Source organism: Mya arenaria, chromosome 14, assembly GCF_026914265.1.
Source record: "Mya arenaria isolate MELC-2E11 chromosome 14, ASM2691426v1".
Classification (NCBI taxonomy): Eukaryota; Metazoa; Mollusca; class Bivalvia; order Myida; family Myidae; genus Mya; species Mya arenaria.
This window is the reverse complement of record NC_069135.1, coordinates 37,067,185-37,089,082: the sequence shown is the minus strand read 5'-3', so window position 1 is coordinate 37,089,082 and position 21,898 is coordinate 37,067,185. Positions and strand designations below refer to the sequence as shown.

General features: G+C 36.6%; 2 protein-coding genes across 3 annotated transcripts; one reads left to right on the top strand and one right to left on the bottom strand.

Moving 5' to 3' along the window:
* Positions 1 to 433: 433 nt before the first annotated feature.
* On the top strand, positions 434 to 4,262 carry LOC128218094 (uncharacterized). Its single transcript, XM_052925632.1, has 4 exons — positions 434 to 544; positions 1,299 to 1,529; positions 1,986 to 2,623; positions 3,127 to 4,262. Exons 2-4 carry the CDS (start codon positions 1,305 to 1,307, stop codon positions 3,296 to 3,298), a joined length of 1,035 nt encoding a protein of 344 aa, XP_052781592.1. The 5' UTR covers positions 434 to 544; positions 1,299 to 1,304; the 3' UTR covers positions 3,299 to 4,262.
* Positions 4,263 to 4,552: 290 nt separating this feature from the next.
* LOC128216414 (splicing factor 45-like) lies at positions 4,553 to 20,462 on the bottom strand. 2 transcript variants are annotated; one of them, XM_052922973.1, is made up of 13 exons: positions 20,384 to 20,462; positions 19,058 to 19,143; positions 18,333 to 18,406; positions 17,316 to 17,414; positions 14,723 to 14,928; positions 14,037 to 14,149; positions 10,278 to 10,349; positions 9,686 to 9,737; positions 8,548 to 8,699; positions 7,547 to 7,614; positions 7,136 to 7,234; positions 6,025 to 6,097; positions 4,553 to 5,343 (listed from the first exon to the last, which is right to left on the bottom strand). In XM_052922973.1, the coding sequence occupies exons 2-13, from the start codon at positions 19,110 to 19,112 to the stop codon at positions 5,228 to 5,230; spliced, it is 1,179 nt and encodes a 392-aa protein (XP_052778933.1). In that variant the 5' UTR covers positions 19,113 to 19,143; positions 20,384 to 20,462; the 3' UTR covers positions 4,553 to 5,227. The 2 variants fall into 2 exon arrangements, with proteins under 2 accessions (XP_052778933.1, XP_052778934.1); XM_052922974.1 differs by lacking the exon at positions 20,384 to 20,462 and adding an exon at positions 20,181 to 20,371.
* Between the last annotated feature and the right edge of the window lie 1,436 nt (positions 20,463 to 21,898).

Below are 21,898 nucleotides of genomic sequence, written 5' to 3'. Positions count from 1 at the left end.
GCACACACACACACACACACACATAACCACCATCATCACCACCATTTAAACCGTTCTTATGTCGGTTCTGATGGAGGGTGGAGATTCAAAGTTACGCCAAAATCCCGGTTGATTTAAATAATTATAATTTAATCAAGTGTCGTTCTTATGTCATGAAGTAATGCTGCTTTTAAAGACCTTCAAACTCAACTGCCCTTTTCAGTTTTCTCGAATAACTACACTGCGAATCATACTCTGCAGGTGTAACACGTGATTTTTCATGTCACTCGTATCGAATGTTCGCTTTTGTGTACAAACAGTATTCAACAAATTTGACAATTACCTTGTGTAAGAATACTGTCCATTTGTTTACTTTCTTCGTTACGTGGTGTACGGTAGCACATGAATTAGTATAATGTAACCCAAATGAAGGATACACGCACAAGTTACGTCCCTTATATTAAAACCTATAATTTGTAGTTAATAGTGAAACATGTATTATTTGTTTGAAAGTCATGACATCTTAAATTAAGTGCGCTGCGTCGAGTTTCGAAAAACATCAAAGGTATCATTTCTATTCTTTTCTAAAATCCAATTAAGGCTATTTTCATCGACATTGAGGAATGAGGCAATAGTCGTGATTTGTTTAAAATTAAACAACAAACCTCATCTGTTTTTTTCTGTACTTCGGCTAACGACAACCATAATAATGCGTTAGGCAAACTTTTTTATAGCTAAAGAACTTCAGCGAACACGCTATATATTACCTTCTTGGATGTGTTGTAAACATCAAAAAATAAATATCAACATTAAAGTTATGGAAGCCAGAACTAACTTTTTTATCATTTGGACATTCATTATGTTTACTCATTAAGGGAGTCGTTCACAAAACATTATGTTTACATTCACCTAGAGTCTTAGATAGAGAAAACCTGACATTTATATGGAGTTATGACATCATTGTTTATTTCAATGTTCATGTAGCGCTCGCATTGGATTTTGTGCAACATCATTTAACCAATGATAAATGACAACATTTCATTCAGAACAAATACTTAATTGCAGAAGATACTGCTAATTTTTAATCATAATGAATGATTATTTTAAATGTAATGATAAGTTGGGCGAGCAAGCAAATGACCAGGAAGCTCTTTAGTGCTTCATGTAATTGGCTTGCATGCCCTACTGCGTTCATACAGCTTGAACCCCCCCCCCCCCCAAAAAATGTGATCAATCCTTCAATAATTAGCAATCATAACATTGATTAATTACTACCAAGTCATTTGCTAGATTAAAACAATTATATTTTTTTTTTACAGAACACTATGCAAAGATACACAAGTCTGCGGGGCTTTGCCCTAGGTTGTAACAGATGGACTCCAGTGGCTACATTGGTCAGAAATCTAGTAGATGGCAAACTCTTGAACGCTGAGGATCTGCTGAGAATGCAAAAGGCCATACAGTTTGTGTCAAGGTTAGATGCCAAACAGCTGGAGAGAAAGAAAACCATTGAAGTTCTACATAGTCAGCTGCTACATAGTGGAGAGTTGGTATACTGCTTTTACATGTATCTGATCTGTTAAAACCATTCTACTATTTAAGAATTAGTTCTGTACAAAATGTTAATTGCTTATTACTGAAAAATACTTTTTAGTGAAATTTTTAACATTTTAAGAGATAATTATTTTATAGTCAGATGTTAATTATTCAAATGTTTAGGCCGATACCCATGTACCATGAATTTTAGTATCTCTTACCTGTCAAAACAGCAATGCCATCTAATGTATGGTTTTACCTGCTGCTTATTGAAGTGAATGACAGGGGTATTTCTTATCTGTGTCTTCATATATATGACATTCCCTTCTTAAATTAATAATTTGTTCTAAAACCCATCAGTTCTCTGTGTATCTTTTGCAAAATTTGTAAAAACATTTTATCAGTACTAAGCCATGTATTATAAAACCTTTGAGTTTATTATAAATATAAATGAATCATGCTGTTTCCAGGTTCCCGAAGAGTTATCTACACTGGATTTACACCATATGCTTACTAAATGCGGCAACATCAATGATTGCCATAAATATCTCTACAGTGCCTATGTAATGGAACAAAAGTTCAAGAAGAAACAAACTATAAACACAGAGATGAGACTAAATTTGAACCAGGATCCACCTCTTTTTAGAACTAGTGGACAATATAGAATTGTCAAAAGTCTCCAAGGATTTTTACATGGACCACCAGTGGTGTTTGATTTGGGTTATGATTTAAATCCAAATGAAGCCTATCAAGTGTATTTAGAATCTATGCAATGTGCAGAATATAACCTACATCATCCTCAGCCTCTACATTTACATTTCACAAGCTTTAAAAGAAACCAGGAGTTTCGTGAGCGTTTTAGTGATGACAGTGAATTCGAAACAGATATTCGTGCTGACTTTCAAGAAGCATCCATTTTGGATCTCTATAAAATTCACAGCAAACTAATCTACCTAAGCCCTGATGGTCCACCACTTAAAAGATTTAGTGGCAAAGAAACTTTTATTATTGGAGGAATATCTAGTAGAAACAAAATTGAACGCTTGTCATATGGCAAAGCTCAGGAGCTTGGAATCCGTTGTGCTTCATTTCCAAACAGATTTAAAAAGTGAGTATGTCCAACTATCAATTTATTTCTACAGTTTTATTAAAAATGACAAATTAGTGGTAGCATACATGTTTATCTGTTAGTCTTTGACTGGTCCTTACAGTTTTGTTTGTGGATATTTTTTAGAAGAAAAAATATACTCCACATAAATAAACTGGAAATGTTCAGTTTAAATGTAAGTTTCTGGGACCAAAAAGAATAAAAAAAGACAAGTCAATGAAAAAATTATATTCATACTATTTTTTTCAATCGTTATGACCCAAGAGCTCTTCATTTTAAATTACAGTTAAAATTGGTCACAATGAGGGCAGAAGGGTACTTCTGAGAAAGGTCAGGGTGCAGCATCCTCCCATAACACTTTAGCTAAAACCCTTACAGGGGTATCTATTCTTACACCATCAGTTTAGCAGTTACTGTAACTTGCTATGTACATAGTTACAGTAAAATAAGATTACATGGTAAACTGTTGAAACTTACAGTAATTGTGTTGTTGAATGTTTCAGGTGGGAGGGTCATAAACACCAAAACCTCAGCTTGCTGGAGGTATTCAAGGTGTTAAATGATGTCCATCTCTGTGGTAACTGGGAGCAGGCGTTGCTTGGCAATCTGCATCCCAGCATGTTTCAGAGAAAGAAGAGCAAGGAGATATCAAAAACTGTTACTATCGAGGTCTAGATAATGACCAACCCCGGAACTGTTGGGACTAACTTTCATAATTATGTATGTGATTCCTTATTGAAGAAAATCGGGGCTATTCAAGTAAAACATATAACCCCCGGGGGGAAGGTAGTTATTTAAATAGTATATAGGTGGGTGTCTTTTTCCGCTAATTTGGACCCCAGAAGGGTAAATTTGCTTCTGTAGGGGAGTGGCATAATTTAAAAGTGCCTCCCCCCCCCCCGGGATTATATGTTTAAATGGAAAAGCCCTCATGGAGATCAAATACTATTTATGGTGTGATGATTGATTACAATTGAATAACTGTCATTGGCACGCACAATAAATGATTGTTATCATCAATAGTTGATTTTCAGTGTAATATTTTACAAAACCATATTATACATAGGTGCATAGTTATTTCTTAAGGGAAAACCAGAGTTCCTGGAAAAAATCCGATTGTCAGGCCTGGTGACCACATATCAAACTCGCATGCACCCAGGCCGGGAATCGAACACCGGTTGCCTAGGTGAGAAGCGAGTGCGCTAACCACTGTGCTTACCTAACACTCTCAAAGGAGAGTATATAATTGACACTTTGTCCATAAGTTTTTCTAACCTAAGGATTTTGAATTAACTTTGTACAAAGGTTCATCACATCAAGCTGACATGCAGACATATCTTAGTCCAAGCCTAAAGTCAGTTAAATCTTTGTCATGTTAACTTTATTACTTTTCTTCCCATTAAAGTTATTTGGCATAAAACATTGCAATTAGCTATTTATAATTGGAAAACTCTTAATCCGAAAATTATCGCCAGAAGGCGGAGTTATTGAAGGTCAACCAATCAGGATGTACATTGAGAAGACCCTGATCAAATGATAAAAAGTTTGTTGTAATGCAATAGAAAAAGCTGAGAAATCATGAAAAATGTTGAGTGGGGGTCTCATTTAGTAAGGAAAGGTATAGCAATTAAACATGTCATATTGCATATAGGGTCAGTGGTATCAATTTTTACAAATAGAGAACGGTTTCCTCTCTATAACTTTAGACAGGAATGATGCATTGAGAAAAATTGTTTTGCTGTATAGCAAGGCCACATCGTTATGTATGTTGGGACTGAATTTCACCTGTTTACGAACAAGGTCCAGGTCTATAGTAACGGTTTTATTTAGATACACAATTTAATTTACCATAATTTTCATATTGCCTTAATTTAAAACCTGGTTTTGTTGTATTGCAGCACTTTTAGATACTCAATTATCAAGACTGACTTAATCTTTACACCCTTTTATTCATATACTGTAGGTACATGTATATCAACTATAAAAACATACATAAAACAAGAACAAGTAGACCTCAGTACAGAGCTTGGTACCTAAAAAATATTGAAAAGGAAATGTACAGTTTGTCTGTTATTGTATTTAAGTACAAGAGCTTGTCTATATATAACAAAATTAGACAGATATTCACTGTCAGATGCCATACAAAAGTAGATGCTTTCTGGGCTTGCTCAAAATCTTGGTTTTATACAGAAAGCCTGTGTTCAAGGCAATTCCATGTAGTAGAACATAGGGCTTGTTCATCCAAAAAGACTAATTTCGATGACTTATAAAGTGATCAGAATTTTGAGTAGTAGTTTTCATTTTTGCTTTACTGGACAATAATGTCTGTGTGCTAATGTCTCAACCAACAGAATCGTCAGATTCATTTCTGAGTTAATCAAATAGAGGGCTTCGAACAAAACCAACCTACAAAGTTTTTGTCATAGATTGAATTTATACAGTGATTAATTTTATCAGTTTACTCCTCATCCCCAATGGGTAGTGTAGAAACATTCGTGCCAACACTAAGTATTCTTAGGTCACTGCATGTATTTCGATAAGTTCACTATCCATGTGTTTTAACATGTCTATAAAACATCTTGTATCAGAGTTTAAGTTGAAGGTCTAGGGTGGGTTTTCCACATCTGCGCCCAAATCTAATCGTCGAAACTTGTCCAAGTTGTAAAAACACGCCCGCACTACTCTTCCTCCAAAGTACCTTCCGTTCAGGTCAATAATTGCTGGAAATACAAACAAATAATACTTAAAGATGTACTTTTACTCCCAAATATGATGTACCGCAAATAATACAATTGTTTAGGTTACCAAAAAGGATGGATACTTATGGTTCTAATTAAGTTTAATTTGAAAGAGAGGTGCAGAAAACATTGTATTTCTACCTTATGAGACAATAGTTGATCACTGTAAATATTTTAGGACTCACCAGTCATTAAACATTTGTGCATTTTCTGCTATTAAATACACAGTTACAATCTTGTTATCAGGAATTTAGAAAGTAGCTTTATCCCTTAAATTTTATATTTGTTATATATGTGTATATATTGATTTTAAATGTCACTTTAAAAGCAAACGTTTAATATTTACAAATAAAATATGTTACGGAGAAACCATCATGGTGCGAAGAATCATGTCTTTACCAATGTTAACTCAGAAGGTTTTTAACCATTTTTACATATTTCTCCACAGAAACCCCAATTGCAGAACCAGCCAGTCATCTAATAATTGTGTGTTTACAGCTATTAAAATAAATGGTTACAAATTGTTATCTGTAATGAAAGCTTTTGACAATTTTCTTTTTTTCTTGCATTTGTATCATCTGGTGTCTAGCCCTTTAATTAAGAGCACCAGAATTTGGTTTCTTTTTAGGAAAGCTACTGAAATCAACTAATAGTAACTGTTACCTTTGATCGCTGAGTCGATCCTGTCAAACTCCACAAATATTCTAACAGACTCATCTTCAGTGGTGTCAGGCATCTGGAAAACAATATCAAAGCTTACATCACGAAGTTGACACTAAGACTAAGGCAGTGGGTGAAATAAGCACAAGACCTGCACTTGCAAATTACTTTCCAGGCTTCCCCAAACTCTGGATATTAAAGCTGCACTTTCACAGATTGACAGGTTTTTTTAGTTTTTATCTTTGTCAATGCCTTTAATTCAGTCATAAAAGATAACTCACAATAGGACAAGTCTCAATAGTTTGAAAATTGCTAAAAAAAACTCAATTTAGAAGGCTTTTAGCCATAAAATATAAATTTTCGAAAGTAAATTTGAATAACTGCGATCTGATATTTAGTCTTGTATCACTGGCTTCCAGATATTTACACAAAATTACTGATAGGCTCATTTCAAGACAAAAAATTAAAAAAGCTGTCAAAACAGCCAATCTGTGAGAGTGCAGCTTTAAATAGCAAGGATATTGAAACTTTCGATACCAGGAACTTGTCTCATTTCAATGACTGCCATCTAACACCATCTATTTTATCCAAAGGCTTTCAAGGTTATTTTTTTCTGAAAATGCTTCACATTGATTTCGAAGAAGTAGTAACAAATTCGCTTATCTCGTAATACAAGATTATTGTACAACTAGAAATGTAACCCATACATGTGGGCTGTCTGTACAATCCGGCTACAGCGCTCTTTAATGGTCCTTCGACATAACCTGTGACATGCTAACTTCACCCTATTTATTATCATCCTAAAGAAATCCATCCCATAAGCACTTTGTAAAATCTCTTAATCTTAATACATACAAGGGGCTTAAAGCTGCACACTCACAGATTTACTGTTCTGACATTTTTTTTATTTTTTTTGTCTTGGAATGAACCATTTTTTTTCGTTTATGTCTGGGATATGATTTTTTGCTACTAGGTTAATATCACTGGTTTCCAGACATGCACGAAAGAAAAATTGGCTCATTCCAAGACAAAAATAAAGAAGTTGTCAAAACTATCAATCAATGAGAGTTCAGCTTTAAGAATTGGGGTATAAAATTATGTTGTATATACCCACCTCAAAGATGAGACACTTGATGACCTTGCCATATTTTCCACACTCCTCGAATGTCTCCCCCTCCAAATCACCATCAACCTCTCCCGGGCCTACCATGTTCTGAAAACAAAATGGGAAAACCCTTAGTAAATCCTTTGCAAAATCAGACCCTCACAGAATGATTCATAGAATAAATTGGTAGAAATAGTTTTAAATTCTGGTAATGTTTTTTTTGGATTGTGAATATATATTTGACAAATCAAAGGTTAATATCTGGTCTTTCTGAGAACAAAATGGAAAGGCTTTTTTTGTTGTTTTAAATAGCTAACATATAATGCCGACAATAACAGCCACTGTTCCTTAATTTTTGTGTTATATTTCACGACTTAAAAAACGAAAATATTCATACAACAATGACAGAACAAAAATTACCCTTAGCAGTACGACTTTTGTTGGATTTCTTAATACGTTGGCATTAGTTTGAACCTCTCTCGGTGTATCTGAAATAAGTACATAAATATCATACCATCAACCATCCCTTTATACTTAAATTTACAATATACGTAAACTATATTCATTTACATGGAATGAAACTTTCAATTTCATTATTTTCTCTGACAATTAAATTCCGATACACTGAAAAATACTTAATACTGAAACTCCTTAATTTACGATACATTTCATGCAAAATCATCTATGAAGACACCTGTGGAACTAAATGCCAAATGGTTACATGTCGAGCCTGTAAAAGGTGCCTTTGACTCAAATATACTGCACTTCTATGCACTTGCAACACAGATTAACACGGTGTTGAACAAAACATGTACCTGCAAACCAGACCCCAGCATAGTGAGCCTCTATTGAAAGTGTTTTTTTTTAATCCTAAAATGCATATTCAAGATACAGTCTGGATAAGGAAAAATTTAAACCTTTGACTTTTATCATTGAAGTGCAGACCTGCGCCTACTAAGCGACATGCCGGCTCATCATAGTGAACCTTCATGGAAAGTTTTTTTGAAAATCCTATTATGCATGGTCAAAATACAGCCAGGACAAGGATCATTTTAACTTTTGACCTCTAACCTTGACCGTTGAAGTACAGACCTGGGTCTTATTCATCACATGGCATCTGATTATGGTGAACCTTTGTGGCTAATTTTTTGAAAATCCAATGATGATCAAGACAAATTCATTCTTGACAGATAGACACACTTACGAACACACTCACGCATGCATTCAGATACAGGGAACTGCCAATGTGAAAACTGTGTCCTGCTCACTACAAGCAGGCTCAACATAAAATGATATTACACAAATAACTAACCTTCTTTGTATGTATAATTTTTATATACCATGGTATACCATTTTGGAGATATAATTTTACCATTTTTAGCTACTACATGTATGCATAATGTTTACTGAACATAGTATACCTTTCGGAAGATCTCTCTCATGTATAATCTTTCCTCCACGTTTACTGGTCTTCTCCACAAACAGGGCTGTGCTCATGCCTTGCTCAGACTTGCCAAGTCCCTGTCCCTCCTTGTAACCATACCTTGCCATGATCTTTGAAGCCACTGAAAGCCTGAAAAACAATTGTACAATTTCATGATAGTCTGGAAGCAGAGTTTTATTACCAGGAATTTCTTCCAAAACTCTCCATTACGTTTCAAACAAAACTATTAAAAAAATTGTTAATGCATTTTCAATGTTCAGATATTGAAGTACTATCACTCAATAAAAGAACTATTTAAGAGTTCCTGTTTAATTTACATGTAAGCACTTTTCAAAGTCTTTGTAAACCATACACTATTATACAGATAGGTCAACCATGCACAATTATCATGTATTACACCTTACATAAATTTGTCCCTTATTTGAATATATAAAGTTGATTGGTCTGTATGTCAGTGTATTTTAATAAAAAAATCCATTTTTATGACGCAAGAGGTCCATATCATATTTTTGACCTCGCCGAAAATATATTATAGACTGCTGATGCCAAATAATATGGACGGCTGAGCTCATAAAATATTTGAGTACGACTTGCGATTGTCACAACAGCGAAAAATTGTTGCAGACATTTATTTCTTTGTTTAATAAAACACATCAAAAGCGCCTAAAAGATATTGAATGGTGATTTAAAAGGTTCGAAACAGTACAAGAAATATTTACACACCACTTAAAGCTATATGGCATTTATAAGGACCGGCAAGTCAGCCCCCAAAGGTGAATAGACCTCGGCTAACGCCACTGTCCATAAACACCTTTTGGGGCTGACTGGCCTGTCCTTATAATGTCATATGACTCTCAGTGGTGTGTTATACATGTATTTCTTAATTAGATGTCAACCATGCACCAATATCATATAGATGATGTGTAAAACCCCCCTTTGCCTGTTGTTCATGTAGAAGTTCTTCAAGAACAAGAACCATTTTCGTATATCACCTTATGGTGTTGTTGGGATGGTTTTAAAAGTCACCTTTAGTATTAAAGACTAAAAATCTCATAAAATTCATTTTTTTTTAGAAAATGAGTTCATCCACCTGCAGCAATCAAACGACAACTTACCCCCCAGTACTTGCCATTCCCCCAATCGCGCCATCATCGGAGAATTGAGTATCTAAATGTTAAAGAATACTGTCGATAGCACAAAGAATTTAAACAGGGTCTAAAACAAAACCTCAATACATTTACATGTTTTCAAATAACAAAATCAATGTGTTAAATTTAAGTTTAACTTAACTGTCTTTTAACACTACATGATCTAAAATGGGGATGTCCAATGCACATCTTTAAGATTTGCTGTGTAAATGAGAGATTGAAATTTGGGCACAAACAATATTTGATTATCGGAAATATTCAAAAAGACAATTCTGATAAATCTATGAGTTTACAATCAAAACTTACAATAAGAAGGCAACAACAAGTTATTTGTTGATTCAAACATTTTAAGTTGGAATTGTTCCATAACTGTCATCTCATAATTATGGTCTCATGAAATAGTATGATAAATATATAACAGCCTTAGCAATATTAAATATTTGAAAACATAATGGAACATTGAAGACTTGAAAAAGTTTAGAACTGATTTTCAAGAACTCTCGACCACAGTTTACTACCAAATGTATGCTATATTCCTGCCAAAATACTGCTCACTGACCTGGTTTGATTGGGGGTTCCTCCAGAAGTATTGAGGGAGGGGCTATGGCTGCACCAGACATCTCTGACTTTCCTGCAATGATAACCCCATCTTACTTTAAACTTCCGGAGTGGTTACCAGTACTTGACAAATGTCCTTTTAGATGGGTCAAAAGAATACTCCCCTAGTGCAACTTAAATCTATTATCTTTTGGTAGAGAACCAGACGCATATACCACAAGGCTATTTCAGCCTTTATCTTGTTTTGGGGCATTTACATATGTAATTTTCTTTAAACCTGCACTCTCACAGATTTACTTTTTTTTCTTTTTTTGTTGTCTTGGAATGAGCCAATTGTGGCATAAATATCTATTCTATATTGGGCAACCAGTAATATAATACTGCTGACAAAAGTTCAGATCGCAGATTTTCATATTTCCGTTCCAAAATCAATGTTTTATGGCTTAAAGTGTTACTACTAAGAAAAATGCATAAAACATCTGATTTTGAACATAACAAGAGATGTTTGTCAAACATTATGCCCCCCCTGAGCGCCATGTTGTCAGGATTATATGGACAATTGAATGAAATATGCATGGACCGAAATGACAGCTGATTTGTTGCTGTTTTAAGATTATGACCATTAAAGTGTGAGGATAAAGTGTGTTATGACCATCATGACCTTTGACTCTATGAACTCAAAATCCAGAGTCATTAGCTGGTCACCAGAAACCTAAATGTCAAGTTTGAGGGCCATGGGTGCAGGCATTGTCAAGTTATCAAAAGACAAGTTTTTTTCGTTCAAGGTCACTGTGACCTTGACCTTTGACCCGATGACCCCTTAAATCATAAGGGGTCATCTACAAGTCAGATGCAACTCCAAGTCAAGTTTGAAGGCCATGGGTTCAGGCATTGTTGAGTTATCACTCGGACAACCTTTTACCATTGAAGATCACTGTGACCTTGACCTTTGGCTCTATGAATCCTAAAATCAATAAGGGTGATCTACTGGTCAGGCTTAACATCCATGTCAAGTTTGATGATCATAGGTTCAGGCTTGTTGAGATATCATTGGGGGAAGATTTGTTAACTTTTTTGCATTAAAGGTAACTGTGACATTGACCTTGGCCTGATGATCCCCAAAGTCGATAGGGGTCATCTACTTGGCAGGCCCAACCTTCATGTCAAGTTTGATGACCATAGGTCCAAGAATTGTCGAGTTTGCTTTCAAGGTCACTGTGACCTTGACCTTTGACCCCTAAAATCAATAGGGGTCATCTACTGGTCAGGCCCAACCTCCATGTCAAGTTTGAGGGCCATGGGTGCAGGCATTGTTGAGTTATCACTTGGACAACCTTTTATCATTCAAGGTCACTGTGACCTTGACCTTTGGCCCAATGACCCCTAAAATTAATAGGGACAATCTTCTGGCCAGGCTCAACCTCCAAATCAAGTTTGAGGGCCATGGGTGCAGCCATTGTCAAGTTATCACTCGGATAACCTTTTACCATTCCAGGTCACTGTGACCTTGACCTTTGGCCAAATGACCCCTTAAATCAATAGGGACCATCTTCTGGCCAGGCCCAACCTCCAAGTCAAGTTTGAGGGCCATGGGTGCAGGCATTGTCGAGTTATCACTCGGACAACCTTTTGCCATTCCAGGTCACTGTGACCATGACCTTTGGCCAGATGACCCCCAAAAACCATAGGGGTCATCTCCTGGTCAGGCCAATTCTCCAAGTCAAGTTTGAGGGCCATGGGTGCAGGCATTGTTGAGTTATCAATCGGACAACCTTTTACTATTTAAGGTCACTGTGACCTTGACCTTTGGCCCAATGACCCCCAAAAACAATAGGGGTCATCTACTGGTCAGGCCCAACCTCCAAGTCAAGTTTGAGGGCCATGGGTGCAGGCATTGTTGAGTTATCACTGGAACAACCTTTTACCATTAAAGGTCACTGTGACCTTGACCTTTGACCCATTGAGCCCCCCAAAAAAATAGGGGTCAGCTACTGGTCAGGCCCAACCTCCAAGTCAAGTTTGAGGGCCATGGGTGCAGGCATTGTCACGTTATCACTCGGACAACCTTTTACCATTCAAGGTCACTGTGACCTTGACCTTTGGCCTGATGACCCCCAAAAACTATAGGGGTCATCTACTGGTCAGGCCCAACCTCCATGTCAAGTTTGAGGGCCATGGGTGCAGGCATTGTTGAGTTATCACTCGGACAAGCTTTAAAATTATTTTACCATTAAAGGTCACTGTGACCTTGACCTTTGACCCGATGACCCCCGAAATCAATAGGGGTCATCTACTGGTCAGGCCCAACCTTCATGTGAAGTTTGATGACCATACGTCCAGGAATTGTTGAGTTATCACTTGGACAAGCTTTGGTCTACCGACGGACTGACCGACCGACCGACCGACCGACATACCGACATGCCTGTGCAAAGCAATATACCCCGCTTCTTCGAAGGGGGGCATAATTATGAAAACATGGGATCAAGTTTTTTGTCAGCAGTTTTATATCACTGGTTTCCATGCATTTTTGCAAAAATTGGCTTGCTCCAAGACTAAAAATAGAAAAAAGTTGTCAACATTCAATCTGTGAGAGTGTAGCTTTAACTGCTTTATTCGAATTTTCATATAAACAGTTTAGCTTCAACATCTTTGGAATGAAGGAAACAGAAGCAAACTATCTTTTAATGTTTTCCTAGCATATATGATTATATAGTATATAAAGACTAAGAAAACATAAAATAGTTTTTATGTATACTATATAGGCAACAGTTGGTAAACATAGACAATAGATTGCCTCTGTCCCTTGTGCTTTGAATAGAATGAAAAGGAATGATTCGAGGTAAACGGTATAACAGAGGATCGATGAAACCCCAATAGCCTAATTGTATCGTTCAGTCGAATACCATTCCCATTTTACCCTCAGTTAACTAGCTGGTGCCAGTTTGACACGCGCCGTGACTAATTGAGGTTTCAAACTTTTAAAAGACCTGCCTTACTGTGAAATCATTAATGTTCTGATCATAAATACAGATAGGGGAAGCCATTTAATGCTAATTAAGAATTTTGCAAACTGTGAAAACACCGAAAAGGTGCGTATATTGTCACGTTCGGTGCTTAGTAACCTTCAATGTACTAGTAATCGATTAATTATTTCATTAAATGAAAAAAATCGAGTACAGACACTCATCACGCACATCTTGTAAACTTGGAGATTTTCATTAACAGCACACGTGCTTATAACTGTCATTTGCTGCATAAAACACATTTAATTGATTTGGTTCATTATTTGTTAAAGGCAGTTATAATATATTAACAGAATAATGATCGTAAGTTATACAGTGAGACAGGTTTTAACACACTATACTGCGACCTCTGTAAATAATATACTAGAGTATGTACGTAACAAGGCACTTGAAAAAGTGAATAAAGGGTTTATATTTCGTGGGATCTTGAATTCGTGGATCACCCAACCCACGAAAACCACGAACATTAATGCCCCACAAACATTAATGATTTCACAGTATACCATAGGTGACTATGTGCTGAGGTTTCTAAACATTACGGTATTTTGATCTATAAAATACATGTCTAAAAACTGGCTCTGTTTTGCTCAAAAGCAATTTTATTCATGATTTTTACATATTGGTGTAATGACCAGGGATTTTTAGCTCTTAATAAGTTTTTGTTCAAATTTGGGCTAAACATTCCTTAAAAGCGACACATTTAATATGACAGCACCGCAAACAAAAAGCACACATACTTCTGACAGGTCTTTCATAGCTGTCCTCATCATCTTCCCGTCTGCGTCGGGCCCGCTCCAACTCGCCAACGCTTTCCCGCCCAGGATCCCTGTCCCGACGATCTCTTCCACGTCTACAACACCAACAATGAACGCAAAGGTTAGCATAGATCAGAAGTTTCAAACATAACCAGTGCTCCAGCTAAGATTTGAAAAGGGCAGATTGCTACTTCAGACAGGGCACGTTTGATGTGAATTGAATGACCTTAATGGATCATTTGCAAGGGCCAGTGTTCATTTTTTATTGTGTATTTGTTGAAACTACTTTCAATACTTAAAGTCTGTTATGAATATCTTAGCTGTTACTTTTACTGTAGTGTCAAAATTATGTTTATTTTGTTGTTTTTTCCTGAAAATTGACTTTGTTAAACAAAAGGGCAAAACAGGGTGTAGTAAGACTGCAGAGTGCTTAAAAAAGGCAGCAGCGTGCACCACCCTGCTATTGAGGGCTAGCTGGAGCACTATCATTTTGCCATAGTGAAGTTGTGTACAAAGTCTCATGCTTAGGTATTGAGCCTCTGACAACATGTTTATGACAATGACTTTTTAGATGACCGTGATGCCACTGACAAGAATGCTATAACTATACCTTGACTTCTCTGACATTGAAACAGACCTAAAAATCAGTGAAAGCAGCCTACACAAACCTGTCATCGCGTCTCTTATCATCCTCGTCCCGATCTCGTGATTTCTCCTTCCTCTTCTTCATGAGTTCCTCATAGTCATTGGGCCTCAGTGGGTTGTACTCATCTTTCACCCCCGTCAGTGAGGGGACGGGGTCGGATGGCAAGAAGGGTGAAACCCCTAGTGCAGGGCTGTTACGGACAATCTCCTCACGTGGAATATTCTCCAGCTGTGGAATGTGACAACATTAATGACCTGTACTGCAACAGTTAAAACCTTTTTATGGCTAGTAGAACATTAAATATTATATGATTTATGTAGTCCTTTCCAATAACTCATTCATCTACCCCTGAGTATACTTCAACCCGGAGACTTAGTCCCCGGAAGTAGAAAAGTTCAAATACTTAAAATGCCAGGGATGCCAAGAATTACCGTAAATGACTGGTTATAAGGCGATAGTGGTTAGAAGACGCAGGCAAAACAATCTGTGAAAAACTCAAGAAAAAACTTTTAATCTATGTTATGGGTTTTAGGACGCATTGAAAACATACAAGAAACATTGGCTACACCCAAACATGCCAAAATTGAAGCTTGGCTTATGAAATATAAACAAGTTGCCAGAAATATTTGGACAATTGAATGAAATATGCATGGACTGAAATGACAGCTGATTTGTCATTGGATGCATATGAGGCAGGTCATCTACTGGTCATACCTAATCTTCATGTCAAGTTTGATGACCATAGGTCCGGGAATTGTTGAGTTATCACTCGGACAAGCTTTGGTCTTCCAACAGACCGACCGACATGTGCAAAGCAATTATATAACCCCTCTGCTTCGAAGGGGGGCATAATTAAACTAGATGTTCACTGAAAACTGATACTTCAACTCATGCATTTAGTGACATATAAATTTCTACTGTCTACTATATAAGAAAATAAAATATGGACAATCAGAAAACCTTTTTTCAGCTTACAGTCACACTGACCTTGACCTTTGACCCACTGACCTCAAAATCAATAGGGTTCATCTGCTGGTCATGACCAATAAGCCTACCTAGTATGAGGTCCCTGGGTCAAAGCGTTCTCAAGTTATTGATCGGAAACCGTTTTTCATGTTAAGGTCACACTGACCTTGACCTTTGACCTCAAAATCAATAGGGTTCATCTGCTGGTCATGACCAATACACCTACCAAGTATGAGGTTCCTGGGTCAAAGCGTTCTCAAGTTATTGATCGGAAACCGTTTTTCATGTAAAGGTCACACTGACCTTGACCTTTGACCCACTGACCTCAAAATCAATAGGGTTCATCTGCTGGTCATGACCAATAAGCCTACCTAGTATGAGGTCCCTGGGTCAAAGCGTTCTCAAGTTATTGATCGGAAACCGTTTTTCATGTTAAGGTCACACTGACCTTGACCTTTGACCCACTGACCTCAAAATCAATAGGGTTCATCTGCTGGTCATGACCAATACACCTACCAAGTATGAGGTTCCTGGGTCAAAGCGTTCTCAAGTTATTGATCGGAAACCGTTTTTCATGTAAAGGTCACACTGACCTTGACCTTTGACCCACTGACCTCAAAATCAATAGGGTTCATCTGCTGGTGATGACCAATACACATACCAAGTATGAGGTCCCTCGGTCAAAGCGTTCTCAAGTTATTGATCGGAAACCATTTGGTATTCCGACCGACCGACAGACAGACAGAGCGACCGACCGACCGACCGACATGTGCAAAACAATATACCCCACTTTTTTCAAAAGGGGGCATAATAATTTTATCTCCTGGAACTAAATCTTCTGTTGAAGTGCATTTCAGGGGTAGATAAATGAGTGATGGTAAAGGACAATAGAATGTGACTTAAATATGTTGTTGGCATTTTACATTTATAAGGGTGAAGAAATTATGGGGTAGTAAAATCTAAATTTCTGACCCTATTTATTTATGTTGTAACATTGTCTTGGAATTAAAATTTTATACATACATGTATTTGAGATGGCGCCATTTAGAATTGATCATATGGCCTTGAAATTCTCAATATTTTTGGCATAAACAAATTTCAACCAGTTTGAGTATCCAGACCGAACAAGCATGTACCGGTAAATTATGACTAGATTAACTTAAAACATTTAATGAATAATGTTCAAAATGAATATAACTTCAGGTTGATATAAATAAAGCATGATGTACACTTTTCATAAAAGTCTCTATGAATTAATAGAAATAGAAATAATTGACAAGGCGTCCGTTAACATAGGTTTGGAAGTATATTACCCTTAAAAGTGAGCCAAAAGTTCAAAAATTGAGTCCTTCCAGTACAAAAACTTCCACTATTTTGGAAAAAACTTCAATAAATGAAGGCTTGGAAGTTCAGAATATCAAAATCTGGTACAATGTTACTTTATGGCCACCTTGTTAATAAGTCTTTAAATTAAAACATGTTTTGGTAACAAATTATTATATATTTGGTTTATATAGTTGGACAATAGTGGAAAATTCTTGAGACACAAACTTCCAAATTTCCGAGCAAAATTTCCGATTTGCTGTCAAGGAAGTTTAAACTTCCAGTTTTAAATTCTTAATGGAAGCCTTGAATTGATGCGTGCCTACCTTTCCAGTGAGCATATTAAACTTGAGAGAGCCATCAGAGTTGTCTGATACTTTCTTGAAGTCTGCTACTGGAGCTAAGGTACTCTGTTTCCTTGACGACTAAAAATGAAAGGTCAAATGTTAATCGCAATTCTAAATTTTTAAGGTTATAACAAGTAATAAGAAAAAATATCAAGGAACTGATATTAGAATACAACATACATTTTTAGCCAATGATATGGCACAAAGGCAATCATTAAGTACTGGGATAATAGGCTTAATCATTAAAAATTTCTACTTTTGCGGGTGTCTTAAGGTCCTGCTACTGCCACTCATCCGATACAGACTCAGTGCTTCAGATTTTGTGTTGACAATGTGTAAGCCAATGAGGTAGTATTCTAAGACTCTAAGACAGTTCACAAGTCACTCAGCCCATTCTTAATCATTAAAACCTAACCTCATGTCATCTAACTATTACATAATATCATAATGCTGACTCAGTACAGCTGATAGCCGTTCTCAAGCTTATATTGTACCAAATGGTGTAAGCATTATTTTTTCCAAAATATGACAATAATTCTAAATACAGGACCCTCAATCTAGGTGAAGGGCTGAATTTCCAACAAGGGCTGTGTTTCTGGTCCTTAAATAAAAACCCCACCTGAGGGCACCTGCGTTGCCTGGTAACGAGGCTTGCCGAGTTACTGGATATGCAGCGTGCCCGAGGGTCTGATTTTTCTTACTGGACCAGACACACAAAATGTGTGTGCGATGATGTGTGCAGTAATTTTTATTCAATGCATACGTTGTTCCTTCAATACAACATATTTTAAGGATTATTTTGTTTGTTTAGAAGGTATATTTTACATTATGGTAACGTTTATGGAAATCATCTATTGAAATATCATGATCGTGCTATAAAAAAAGAAATAAAAGTATTGCGTCACAGCTCGTGACTCATCAAGTATGGTGGGCGCCAGATAGAGTTTTCAACCTTGCTGATATCACCGGAAATGCCTATCCAGTGTGCTAGATTACCTTTGTCTGGATAAGTGATGCCTTCTTTGCTTGCAACTGGGACTTCATCAACTTGTAGTTGGATGACCAGCCAGCTGAAATTATAAATATAGTAAATGCAGGTGCAGATAATCATAACTTTGTGTTCGCTGGCTTATCAATGAAACTGTGTTCACAATAATATTAAAGCTCCACTCTCACAGATGAACCGTTTTGAAAACTTTTTTTCATATTTTGTCAAGTAATAAGGCAAATTTTGTGTAAATGTGTGGAAACCAGTGATATAAGACTGCTGGCGAAAGAGCAGGTCACAGTTTTCCATGTTATCATTTCAAAATTGATTATATATGACTAAAAGTGTTACTAATGCTTTAAGAAAAATGATTTTTTTTGGCATTTTACCAAACAATTAAGATCTGTTCTATTGTGAGTTATCTTTCCGGTATATGACCAAATCGAAGGCATTGTTGCAAAATATAAACTGATTCTGAGACAAAAAAATATAAAAAGACCCAAAACTGTTTGTTTGTGAGAGTGCAGCTTTAAAAAAAGGGAAGCATGCCTGACTGGATACATCTACTAAGTCTGTCATATGGTACAAGTATTAGTCGCGTTGGTTGAAAACTTAACATTTGAAACACCAGTTTTGTTACATCTGAAGCCAAGTAGTTAGGTAAGAATTTGAGTTTGCTCATTCAAGTCTTTTTAAATGATTGTGAGCATGTGGAATAAAAAGATCCACTTACCTGCCACCCCTCCCTTTTCTTCCTTGTCAATATCAAGGTCATCGTACAGTGACATGGCCTGATGTTCAGTTTATTGGACTGGACACCTACAATAATTAGTTTCCTTGATCAACACAATGACTTCACATGTTGAAAACAATATATGAAAATAATGATTCAGTGGTAAAAATTAACACAAGCCCACAAGCTCTGCACTGGTAAAATGCTTTCTGGGCTTGCTCAAATTCTGAATTATATATAGAGGGCTTGTTAAAAAATTTGATGCCAAGCAATAGTATAAGAATTCTGGCTTTTTCGTCTAAAAGATAAATTTCAATGACTGATGATTACTTTGTTTAAAGAAACAGCATGTCATTAACAGATATTGTTAGACTACTGGCTCTTACTTCTTCATATATTTTTTTAAGTTTGAAAAAAAACCTTATTTTAGCAGACTTGTCAAATTTTACCAGACTGGACTGGACTGGTTGGTCATACTTGCTTCAGGGACTTACATTTTACAGAAAGTCAAGAAAACATATTGTCAACTGTGAAACAGTGGTTGAGTCCAGAATAAGCCCAATTGTCTTTTAAAATATTGACATGAGTTGTTTGAACTGAAAGTTTCGACCAGGCTTTTTAAAAGTTTAAAACCTCAAAATAATGCAAGGAATTGAGCTTCTTCCATCAAAATTGTATTTTGATGGGAAAAGTGGCAATGCAATAGGACAGACCATACAAAATTTGTAAAAGTAATGGAAATTGAAGCTCTGGGATACACAGGTGTGACATTTACACCTCACAAGTAGCTACAACAATGAGCGACCAGGGATACTGTTTCATTATTTTCCCCAGATTTACAGATATAGGGATGTTTGATAAACAAACGACACATGTAAGTGTTTTATGATATCTGAACATGTTATTTGGCATAATGAGATGAATAACTATGTGTTTAATAGTAGACAATAGTTTTTTTCATAGAAATTTGAATTTATAACAGAGATAATTTCAAAATTGTGGCTGCAAAGAATCTCTGCGCAAGGACCGTTCATTACTTTTTGCTGGGATGGTGGACGTCACAAGTCTGCGATAGTAAAGAAATCGTCAAAAGACTCGTTGACGGTCATTTAGGTGGACTAACCTCGCAAGTTACTGAGAATGCCGCTGAGCTGGTAGTCCGCTAAGCTCAAGGTAGTTTACCAACGTTCAACACAGTGTGTTGAATAAGAAGGAAGCGTTTAAAAGACACGTTACTTTGAAAAATGAAAATAATAAAACTAGAACTTCAGACAAAACAGGTATTCAATAAGAAATTTGAAGTTAAATCTGTTAAATTAGACTCACCGAAAATAAGATTTCATCTATCTTACCAAGCGCTTGGATTTTACTAAGAACGACGCAACAGTTAAATGGTCCAAATAAATCGCTACCAATCTCCCACGCAGTGAGTCCCCTTGAAAGATGTGCCCACGCCGTTCCAGCCTACATGTACCTGTTTACTTCTATAGGGTGTTTTAATAGATGGAATAGCTACTCTTTGCAGTTATAGTTCAATATTAAAGTATTTAACAAACTTTTATATTTGTTTAACCAGAGGCGAAGCCAGGCTTAAATGAATGTTACGCATGAAAGGGGAGGGTGTGGTAGGGGAATATCCCTGTAGCCGTAGGGGGGTTTGGGGGTGGGGTGGGGGGGGGCTCCCCAGGACAAAAAAGGAAAATGGAACTAACAAGTTGAGCACTGATGTGTATTTGGCGGGATTTATAGGTTCAAGGCCGCCGTCTTTGTTAATTAAATTACCAAGTGATTAATTTAGGCTAAGTAAGCCGTATCTAGCACAGAAAAACGATGCTTACTATAGCTGATCTTCCCTTTATTCTGATATCAGTAACTAGGTTAGTTCTCTATTTTGATGCCATTTTGGGCCATATTTTTTTTCATTTTTCAAATTGATGTTACGCACATGCGTAAGTGCGTAACGCTGGCTACGCCTCTGGTTCTTCTTTACCTACTTGATCCGCCCATTCATTGTTCGAGCATTTTAAACTTTCATACAAAAATTGACACGTTTCTGTTGCGGTTTACATATTTCAGGAGGGTACTACAGGCTTGCCCAAAGTCGATTTTCAGCGCCATAACTTCATTCGTGCAATGTAGCCTCCTATTCTAAATGAGCTCATATCGTTATAAGCCTCCTCACACATAGGCGAATACCCCCCGACGTCAACTCGCGTGTACTGGCGAATAGGAGTTGAGTTAAATTCGTTCCCATTAGTTTACGTACGTTGTACATCGTTGATATGGATGCGTTTGGGAGGTTTTGCGTCCGTTGCGATTAGTCTTGTTCGTCGAAAAATTTTGAACATGTTGAAAAATTTGTGACGAATAAAAGTTTCGTCTATTATTTGTAAAAATTCGTTTCAATACGTTAACTAATCGGAAAGACTTCGCATAGCGTTCGTCAACTGGCGTTAGAGTTCGCATGTTATCAGGTCGTCATCAGCTAATTTGCATTCAAGCGATCGCATGACGAATCTTTGCGATAGTTTGCAAACTTGTACGAAATCTAGCGAATAATTACGTATTGAAGCTAACTGAATCCGAAATTTCATGATAATTTAAAGCGAATTGAAACGATTGGTTGACGTTCAGAAAACGAACGGCAGACGCTTGCATACGAATCATTGCGAAGGGTTAATACGACATTCGAATCCACGCAAATCATAACGCATTTCATTTTTTGAGTAGTTTTGAGTATCTCAACAGTTTTTTGTATTTCTTGAATTTTGTATATTAAAGGAGGAGCCGAAATATTAAGATGATTAGAAATTCCTTCGTCAAAATGGAAGATATAAAACG

Bases quoted from the DNA above. Each gene is read 5' to 3' on its own strand.
- LOC128218094 (XM_052925632.1), top strand. From the start codon at position 1,305: ATGCAAAGATACACAAGTCTGCGGGGCTTTGCCCTAGGTTGTAACAGA. The intron at 1,530-1,985 runs GTATACTGCTTT...TGCTGTTTCCAG, and splicing joins TGCTACATAGTGGAGAGTTG to GTTCCCGAAGAGTTATCTAC. The intron at 2,624-3,126 runs GTGAGTATGTCC...TGAATGTTTCAG, and splicing joins TTTCCAAACAGATTTAAAAA to GTGGGAGGGTCATAAACACC.
- LOC128216414 (XM_052922973.1), bottom strand. From the start codon at position 19,112: ATGTCACTGTACGATGACCTTGATATTGACAAGGAAGAAAAGGGAGGG. The intron at 18,407-19,057 runs GTAAGTGGATCT...TTATAATTTCAG, and splicing joins AGAAAAGGGAGGGGTGGCAG to CTGGCTGGTCATCCAACTAC. The intron at 17,415-18,332 runs GTAATCTAGCAC...TTTCATTTTTAG, and splicing joins CATCACTTATCCAGACAAAG to TCGTCAAGGAAACAGAGTAC.